Source organism: Oncorhynchus gorbuscha, unplaced genomic scaffold, assembly GCF_021184085.1.
Source record: "Oncorhynchus gorbuscha isolate QuinsamMale2020 ecotype Even-year unplaced genomic scaffold, OgorEven_v1.0 Un_scaffold_387, whole genome shotgun sequence".
Taxonomy (NCBI): domain Eukaryota; kingdom Metazoa; phylum Chordata; class Actinopteri; order Salmoniformes; family Salmonidae; genus Oncorhynchus; species Oncorhynchus gorbuscha.
Window position 1 is genome coordinate 258,752 of NW_025745234.1, and position 10,000 is coordinate 268,751.

General features: G+C 52.3%; 1 protein-coding gene across 1 annotated transcript in view; it reads left to right on the plus strand.

The window, feature by feature from the left end:
• Positions 1 to 3,673: 3,673 nt before the first annotated feature.
• LOC124018063 overlaps positions 3,674 to 10,000 on the plus strand; it is a 37,893-nt gene continuing 31,566 nt past the window's right edge. Inside the window, exons 1-6 of the mRNA XM_046333323.1 lie at positions 3,674 to 3,735; positions 4,174 to 4,314; positions 4,503 to 4,593; positions 6,956 to 7,898; positions 7,964 to 9,372; positions 9,405 to 9,533. Coding sequence (XP_046189279.1) covers positions 3,674 to 3,735; positions 4,174 to 4,314; positions 4,503 to 4,593; positions 6,956 to 7,898; positions 7,964 to 9,372; positions 9,405 to 9,533 — 2,775 coding nt within the window. The remainder of the gene's footprint in view (positions 3,736 to 4,173; positions 4,315 to 4,502; positions 4,594 to 6,955; positions 7,899 to 7,963; positions 9,373 to 9,404; positions 9,534 to 10,000) is intronic.

Sequence of the window (10,000 nt, forward strand, 5' to 3'; positions counted from 1 at the left end):
TGTCCACTTCATATGTATATACTGTATTCTAGTCATGGTTCATCCTATATAACTACTGCTGTCCACTTCATATGTATATACTGTATTCTAGTCCATCCTATATAACTACTGCTGTCCACTTCATATGTATATACTGTATTCTAGTCATGGTTCATCCTATATAACTACTGCTGTCCACTTCATATGTATATACTGTATTCTAGTCCATCCTATATAACTACTGCTGTCCACTTCATATGTATATACTGTATTCTAGTTCATCCTATATAACTCCTACTGTCCTCTTCTTCTCTATTCATATAAAGTCCATAATGTCTATACACACCATCATATACATATGTATATGTTTATATTCTGAACTCTGACATTGCTCGCCCTCATATCTCGATTTGGGGGGGGGGTGCGTGTATTGTTTTGTTAGGTATTACTGCACTGTTGAATTTTTGCCACACCCACGAAAACTTTTGCAAAATGTGTGTACGTGACAAATAAAATTTGCTTTTAATTTTGACATATACTAAATAAATATATTTTGCTGTACTGGCTCAAATGGGAACCCACTGGTGGTTTCCTTGGTTACAGTTCAACCTTCCACAACGAGTGACAACGATTCTGCTTGAAACTAAAAAACATTATTGAAATACAAAGACTTATATATTGATATCGAGGTATCCATTTTTTAATTTTTATAAAAATTATGTCTTGAAAATTGATTTATATATAATATATTTATTTTGTCCACATTAAGTTTTCGACGCACCTTCCGTCCCGACAGGCGGCGCTGTTTGAGGAAGTGCTTCTAACCTTGATTATATTTAGACTACCTCACATCCGGTGGAGTTTTGACCAATGAGAAAGCGTCGTGTCGTTTGAACCGGGGAGCGGGACTCTATCCTGAGCTGTTGTTGAAAACGGAATAAAGTATTATATTTCATCCCGTAACTAAATTAATTATTTTTTTTAGCTTTAAATCAAAAAATATAAAAAAGGTGTGATAACGGATAGAGACGGTTACCACGGTAATGTTTGAGTTCGGTGAGTATTTTGTCAGATTGTGGACGATAACCGAGTTTACTGTCACGACAGTAACGGCGGGTGGAAGATAAACATTGTATCGTTACTCTGTCAACTACAACAACAACACAAAAAAGTAGTTAATTAAACCGATGTATCTATCTATTGTTGACTGTTTTTAGGTATTATAGTTAAGCTGACTAGTCATAGTAAAAAAACAAATCACAATGTAAAGATGCCACTTTTATTTTTATATGTTATTTTCCTGTCGTTAACTAACGTTACATAGAATTGAGAAAAACGGAAGCATAGAGGATATAAACTAACGTTTTAGTCCCAATATGTCAACTGGGGCGTATTCATTACGCCAATTCTGTTGTAAAACGTTTATTAAACGGAAGCGTACGGAACGAAACAGGAAGGCGCCTCCCTGAATTTGTCCAATAGAAAACCCTCGTTTTGCTTCCGTTTGGTTCTTTAACGGTCAACGGTGTACGTAACGAATACGCCCCATATCACCATTATTTTGTCATTTGACAGTCGGTTCCCGATCTTCTTGTTGGTGAAAAAAAAAAGTAAAGATGAACCGAGCAGGCCGCCCGTTGTTCATGAAGACCTATGGCAAACAGAACCGGAAGTTGGAGGCCTGGATCTCCCCTGACAACCGAAAACAGGTTTTCGCCAGCACCTCTTCCTCTGACCTGTCCATCGCTGAGCCCTCCAGCCCCAAACCCCCGGCCAAAAGGTAAGAGACTTCTCTTCCCCCTGAAGAGCCAGAGATCTGGGCGTTCAGGCTCTTGCTCCGTTCCTGCTCAGCAGGCCAGGGCCTAGATAGATTAGTTATCTGAATCAGGTGTGGGGGGTCTAGCTTCTCCTAGATAGATTAGTTAGCTGAATCAGGTGTGGTGGGTCTAGCTTCTCCTAGATAGATTAGTTAGCTGAATCAGGTCTGTTGGAGGTGGGTCTAGCTTCTCCTAGATAGATTAGTTAGCTGAATCAGGTCTGTTGGAGCTGTGGGTCTATCTTCTCCTAGATAGATTAGCTAGCTGAATCAGGTCTGTTGGAGCTGTGGGTCTATCTTCTCCTAGATAGATTAGCTAGCTGAATCAGGTGTGGTGGGTCTAGCTTCTCCTAGATAGATTAGTTAGCTGAATCAGGTCTGTTGGAGCTGTGGGTCTAGCTTCTCCTAGATAGATTAGTTAGCTGAATCAGGTCTGTTGGAGCTGTGGGTCTAGCTTCTCCTAGATAGATTAGCTAGCTGAATCAGGTGTAGTGGGTCTAGCTTCTCCTAGATAGATTAGTTAGCTGAATCAGGTGTGGTGGGTCTAGCTTCTCCTAGATAGATTAGTTAGCTGAATCAGGTCTGTTGGAGCTGTGGGTCTAGATTTTCCTAGATAGATTAGTTAGCTGAATCAGGTGTGGTGGGTCTAGCTTCTCCTAGATAGATTAGTTAGCTGAATCAGGTCTGTTGGAGCTGGGTCTAGCTTATCCTAGGTAGATTAGTTATCTGAATCAGGTCTGTTGAGTCTAGCTTCTCCTAGATAGATTAGTTAGCTGAATCAGGTGTGGTGAGTCTAGCTTCTCCTAGATAGATTAGTTAGCTGAATCAGGTGTGGTGGGTCTAGCTTCTCCTAGATAGATTAGTTAGCTGAATCAGGTGTGGTGGGTCTAGCTTCTCCTAGATAGATTAGTTAGCTGAATCAGGTCTGTTGGAGCTGTGGGTCTATCTTCTCCTAGATAGATTAGCTAGCTGAATCAGGTGTGGTGGGTCTAGCTTCTCCTAGATAGATTAGTTAGCTGAATGGTCTGTTGGAGCTGTGGGTCTAGCTTATCCTGTAGATTAGTTATCTGAATCAGGTCTGTTGGAGCTGTGGGTCTAGCTTCTCTAGATAGATTAGCTTCTTCAGGTGTGTTGGAGCTGTGGGTCTAGCTCTCCTAGATAGATTCTAGCTGAATCAGGTGTGGTGGGTCTAGCTTCTCTAGATAGATTAGTTAGCTGAATCAGGTCTGTTGGAGCTGTGGGTCTAGCTTCTCCTATATAGATTAGTTAGCTGAATGGTGTGGGGGTCTAGCTTCTCTAGATAGATTAGTTATCTGAAAGTGTGAGCTGTGGGTCTAGATTTTCCTAGATAGATTAGTTAGCTGAATCAGGTGTGGTGAGTCTAGCTTCTCCTAGATAGATTAGCTAGCTGAATCAGGTGTGGTGAGTCTAGCTTCTCCTAGATAGATTAGTTAGCTGAATCAGGTGTGGTGAGTCTAGCTTCTCCTAGATAGATTAGCTAGCTGAATCAGGTGTGGTGAGTCTAGCTTCTCCTAGATAGATTAGTTACTGAATCAGGTGTGATGGGTCTAGGACTAGATAGATTAGTTAGCTGAACATCTTGGAGCTGTGGGTCTAGCTTCTCCTAGATAGATTAGCTAGCTGAACATCTTCTCTGCTCAGACTCTGTCTTCTTCTATGGTCTTTCTGACCTCTCTCTGTCTTCTTCTGGTCTTCTTCTGCTCTCTCTCTGTCTTCTTCTATGGTCTTCTCTGCTCTCTCTCTGTGTCTTCTTCATGGTCCTCTGCTCTCTCTCTGTCTTCTTCTATGGTCTTCTCTGCTCTCTCTCTTTATCTCACCATCTAAAGTGTGACCTCTCCTCTTTTCTTCTGCACTGATATGAAAACATCCTCTTCCTCTCCTCCCGGCCTCCCTTGTCCTGTTCCAGAGGAGAAAGAGAAGTACAGCAGATATCAGTAGTCTCGACTAGCTAAGACCAATGCACTGTCCTGTCTGAGAGTCAGGACAGTGATGAAGAGAACATCTTCATCGTCCCTCCCCAGCAGCAGAGCAACCCAGTCAGGTCAGACTGGTGGCATTACCTTTGTGGTCTTTGTGACCCGTCTGTCTGTCTCGATCTGACCCGTCTGTCTGTCTCGATCTGACCCGTCTGTCTGTCTCTATCAGACCCGTCTGTCTGTCTCTATCAGACCCGTCTGTCTGTCTCGATCTGACCCGTCTGTCTGTCTCGATCTGACCCGTCTGTCTGTCTCTATCTGACCCGTCTGTCTGTCTCGTCTGTGTGTCTGTGTGTGTGTGTGTGTGTGTGTGTGTGTGTGTGTGTGTGTGTGTGTGTGTGTGTGTGTGTGTGTGTGTGTGTGTGTGTGTGTGTGTGTTAGGAAGCCATTCTTGAGGGGTGCTGGTCGGAAGGCCCGGCGTATTGTGAGCTCCAGTGAGAGTGATGGAGAGACAACGACCACCAGACAACTCAACCCGAAACGCTCGAAACACACCACAGCGAGAGACAGGACACACACACAGTCAGACCTTTACCTTTTTATGTTCATTTAACCTTTAACTAGTCACGTCCGTTAAGAACAAATTCTTATTTATAATTACGGCCTACCGGGGAACAGTGTTACCTGCCTCTACACTCTAACCACTAGGCTGATCAGTCGATCAATCAGGTTTCAATAGACTCTCTCTTTCTCTCCCCCTTCTCTCTCAGTCCGTCTCCAGTTTTGGTTCCAGGGAAGTTTGTGACTCATCGTAGGGGCGCAACAACCGCCAAACACAAAGCCCCCAAGAGGAAACTCAGTGTAAGGCCCCGTTCCAATCCTCTCCATCCTACCGTCACTCCCCCCGAGGCCCCGTTCCAATCCACTCCATCCTACCATCACTCCCCCCCGAGGCCCCGTTCTCCCTCTCCATCCTACCGTCACTCCCTCGAGGCCCCGTTCCAATCCACCCCATCCTACCGTCACTCCCCCCCGAGGCCCCGTTCCAATCCACCCCATCCTACCGTCACTCCTCCCGAGGCCCCGTTCTCCCTCTCCATCCTATCCGTCACTCCCCCCGAGGCCCCGTTTCCCGATCCATCCTACCGTCACTCCCCCGAGGCCCCGTTCCAATCCACCCCATCCTACCGTCACTCCCCCCGAGGCCCGTTCTCAATCCACCCCATCCGAGGCCCCGTTCTCCCGATCCATCCTCCCGAGGCCCCGTTCTCCCTCTCCATCCTACCGTCACTCCCCGAGGCCCCGTTCTCCCGATCCATCCTACCGTCACTCCCCCGAGGCCCCGTTCTCCGGATCCATCCTACCGTCACTCCCCCCGAGGCCCCGTTCTCCCGGATCCATATATCCTCTCCCGATATATCCCCTCCCCCGAGGCCCCGTTCTCCCGATCCATCCTACCGTCACTCCCCCGTGGCCCCGTTCTCCCTCTCCTCTCCATCCTACCGTCACTCCCCCGAGGCCCCGTTCTCCCGATCCTCTCCATCCTACAGTCACTCCCCCGAGGCCCCGTTCTCCCTCTCCATCCTACAGTCACTCCCCCGAGGCCCGTTCTCCCGATCCATCCTACAGTCACTCCCCCGAGGGTTCTCTCTCTCCATCCTACAGTTCCCCGAGGCCCCGTTCTCCCTCTCCATCCTACAGTCACTCCCCCGAGGCCCCGTTCTCCCGATCCATCCTACAGTCACTCCCCCGAGGCCCCGTTCTCCCGATCCATCCTACAGTCACTCCCCCCGAGGCCCCGTTCTCCCTCTCCATTCTACCGTCACTCCTCCCGAGGCCCCGTTCTCTCTCTCCATCCTACAGTCACTCCCCCGAGGCCCCGTTCTCCCGATCCATCCTACCGTCACTCCCCCGAGGCCCCGTTCTCCCGATCCATCCTACCGTCACTCCCCCCGAGGCCCCGTTCTCCCGATCCATCCTAGGCCCCGTCACTCCCCCGAGGCCCCGTTCTCCCGATCCATCCTACCGTCACTCTCCCGAGGCCCCGTTCTCCCGATCCATCCTACAGTCACTCCCCCCGAGGCCCCGTTCTCCCTCTCCACTCCATCCTACCGTCACTCCCTCCGAGGCCCCGTTCTCCCGATCCATCCTACAGTCACTCCCCACCGAGGCCCCGTTCGTCCCATCCATCCTACAGTCACTCCCCTCGAGGCCCCGTTCTCCCTCTCCTCTCCATCCTACCGTCACTCCCCCCGAGGCCCCGTTCTCCCGCTCCTCTCCATCCTACAGTCACTCCCCCGAGGCCCCGTTCTCCCTCTCCATCCTACAGTCACTCCCCCGAGGCCCCGTTCTCCCTCTCCATCCTACAGTCACTCCCCCCGAGGCCCAGTTCTCCCTCCCCATCCTACCGTCACACCCCCGAGGCCCCGTTCTCCCTCTCCATCCTACAGTCACTCCCCCCGAGGCCCAGTTCTCCCTCCCCATCCTACAGTCACTCCCCCGAGGCCCCGTTCTCCCTCTCCATCCTACAGTCACTCCCCCGAGGCCCAGTTCTCCCTCCCCATCCTACCGTCACTCCCCCGAGGCCCCGTTCTCCCGATCCTCTCCATCTGACAGTCACTCCCCCCGAAGCCCCGTTCTCCCGATCCATCCTACCGTCACTCTCCCCGAGGCCCCGTTCTCCCGATCCATCCTACAGTCACTCCCCCGAGGCCCCGTTCTCCCTCTCCACTCCATCCTACAGGCCCCGTTCTCCCGTCACTCCCTCCCCCGAGGCCCCGTTCTCCCATCCATCCTACAGTCACTCCCCCCGAGGCCCCGTTCGTCCCATCCATCCTACAGTCACTCCCCCGAGGCCCCGTTCGTCCCATCCATCCTACAGTCACTCCCCCGAGGCCCCGTTCGTCCCATCCATCCTACAGTCACTCCCCCCGAGGCCCCGTTCGCCCGCTCCTCTCCATCCTACAGTCACTCCCCCGAGGCCCCGTTCTCCCGCTCCATCCTACAGTCACTCCCCCGAGGCCCCGTTCTCCCTCTCCATCCTACAGTCACTCCCCCGAGGCCCAGTTCTCCCTCCCCATCCTACCGTCACTCCCCCGAGGCCCCGTTCTCCCTCTCCATCCTACCGTCACTCCCCCCGAGGCCCCGTTCTCCCGATCCATCCCTTCTCCACAGTGGCTCTGGTTATAAATTGTGAGCTACATCGTGTCTCTTGTCTTCTCAGGTCCTGCTAGCCCAGCTCAGCCTCAACTCCTCCGATGACTTCGTCCAGGGTGGAAGAGAAGTACGGGTCCAGCGTTCCTTCCCTCGCCGTGCCAAACAGGGGCGGGCCCTGGCCAACGCTGACAGCTCATTGGTCGACCTGGGTAACAGCGGAGTAACCAACAGTAACGGTTTCCTGCGAGACATCTCTCTGAACGAGTCGCCCGAGCGCTCCTGCCACAGGAAACCTCTCTTCTCCTCCACCCCCAGCTCACGTTCCCTCCCTCCTCCTCCTCCCTCCTTCGTCCGTCCACCCAACCTCGCCAGTGACATCATCTCTCTGAACACCACCCAGGAGGAGGAGCTCGATGTACCAGAGGACCGCGTCTCTCTCACAGAGCTGCGCCAGGCAGTGGGACAACCAGAGGTAGGAAACCGTGAAGAGCTGACTCCCCGTGGATCAACCAGTCTGAGGAGTATCGGGAGCCGGAATGGAGGCTCTGCGATCCAAGATGGCGTCGGTGAGCAGCCGAGCCCGGAGCTGTTCTCCGCGGTTGCCTGTGAGCAGACTGACCCGGACAGGACCGGGGAGGAAACTGAGGACGGCGGCCATTTTGTGTCGGCGGCGGTGGGACAGGATTGGCTGGCCGAGGTCGTGAAGGCGAGGTGTCTGACACAGTGCTGTGTCGTACGGCTAGAGAGAGTGCACAAACTGCACGGCGACACCACATGTTCGCCCTGCGTCGACCGGACACGGTCCCATGACAACGGGCGGTCGGTTGACCACGTGCGCTCGGCGACCAGGGGTCAGTCCATCGACCAGACACGGTCACATGACAACGGGCGGTCTGTCGACCACGTGCGCTCGGCGACCAGGGGTCAGTCCATCGACCAGACACGGTCACATGACAACGGGCGGTCTGACCACTCGGAGATCTGGGATTCCTCTAGAGAGACCGCACAGGGTCAGTGACTGAAGGGCAGTCCATCGACCACTCGGAGATCTGGGATTCCTCTAGAGACCACACAGGGTCAGTGACTGAAGGGCAGTCCATCGACCACTCGGAGATCTGGGATTCCTCTAGAGACCACACAGGGTCAGTGACTGAAGGGCAGTCTATAGACCGTGCGGTCAGCGACAGCGGTCAGTCTCTGGGCCGTAACGGGTCTGTCAGCCGGACCAGTGACGAACCTGTCAGGGTGAAGCAGAGACTGACCACACACTGTGAGGTACAGCTTGGGAGGCTGACCGTAACTCGACTCCACAGAGAGACCAGCCTGACCGTAACCCGACCCCACAGAGAGACCAGCCTGACCGTAACTCGACCCCACAGAGAGACCAGCCTGACCGTAACTCGACCCCACAGAGAGACCAGCCTGACCGTAACTCGACCCCACAGAGAGACCAGCCTGACCGTAACTCGACCCCACAGAGAGACCAGCCTGACCGTAACTCGACCCCACAGAGAGACCAGCCTGACCGTAACTCGACCCCACAGAGAGACCAGCCTGACCGTAACTCGACCCCACAGAGAGACCAGCCTGACCGTAACTCGACCCCACAGAGAGACCAGCCTGTTGTCCAGTGACCACAACACGCGGTCGGACAGCGGTACGGCAGGTAACCACGCACGTTCAGGGAACGTTCCAAGGGACAGTCTCATTCCTAAAGACCACGTTCCCAGGGACAGTCTCGTTCCTAAAGACCACGTTCCCAGGGACAAGGACAGTCTCGTCCCTAAAGACCACGTTCCCAGGGACAGTCTCGTCCCTAAAGACCACGTTCCCAGGGACAGTCTCGTTCCTAAAGACCACGTTCCCAGGGACAGGGACAGTCTCGTCCCTAAAGACCACGTTCCCAGGGACAGTCTCGTCCCTAAAGACCACGTTCCCAGGGACAGTCTCGTTCCTAAAGACCACGTTCCCAGGGACAGTCTCGTTCCTAAAGACCACGTTCCCAGGGACAGACCTAAAGACCACGTTCCCAGGGACAGTCTCGTTCCTAAAGACCACGTTCCCAGGGACAGTCTCGTTCCTAAAGACCACGTTCCCAGGGACAGTCTCGTTCCTAAAGACCACGTTCCCAGGGACAGTCTCGTCCCTAAAGACCACGTTCCCAGGGACAGTCTCGTCCCTAAAGACCACGTTCCCAGGGACAGTCTCGTTCCTATAGAGCACGTTCCCAAGGACAAAGACAGTCTCGTCCCTAAAGACCACGTTCCCAGGGAAAACCCCCACAGTAGGAAGGTGGGAGGAGCTCCTATAGAGCGGGAGAGGCCCGCCACCAGTAGGAAGGTGGGAGGAGCTCCTATAGAGCGGGAGAGGCCCGCCACCAGTAGGAAGGTGGGAGGAGCTCCTATAGAGCGGGAGAGGCCCGCCACCAGTAGGAAGGTGGGAGGAGCTCCTATAGAGCGGGAGAGGCCCGCCACCAGTAGGAAGGTGTGTGTGAGTATTATATTATAATGTTCCAGGGCGGTGGTATGAGTGTGAGCCGCTGGGGAAGGAGAGACGGGGCTCCCAACAGCAGAGCAGCACCTCCTCCTGGCCGGGCTGGGGACTGCAGCATTACTGAACTGCTGTCTGCTCAACACACACATGGGGTAGGTGATACACACACACACAAACACACACACACACACACACACACACGCACCAAAAGGTCAGTAGGTAGTATCCAGTCTATAAGACAGTATTATAATGTTCCAGGTATCCAGTCTATCAGACAGTATTATATTATAATGTTCCAGGTATCCAGTCTATCAGACAGTATTATATTATAATGTTCCAGGTATCCAGTCTATCAGACAGTATTATATTATAATGTTCCAGGTATCCAGTCTATCAGACAGTATTATATTATAATGTTCCAGGTATCCAGTCTATCAGACAGTATTATATTATAATGTTCCAGGTATCCAGTCTATCAGACAGTATTATAATGTTCCAGGTATCCAGTCTATCAGACAGTATTATAATGTTCCAGGTATCCAGTCTATCAGACAGTATTATAATGTTCCAGGTATCCAGTCTATCAGACAGTATTATAATGTTCCAGGTATCCAGTCTA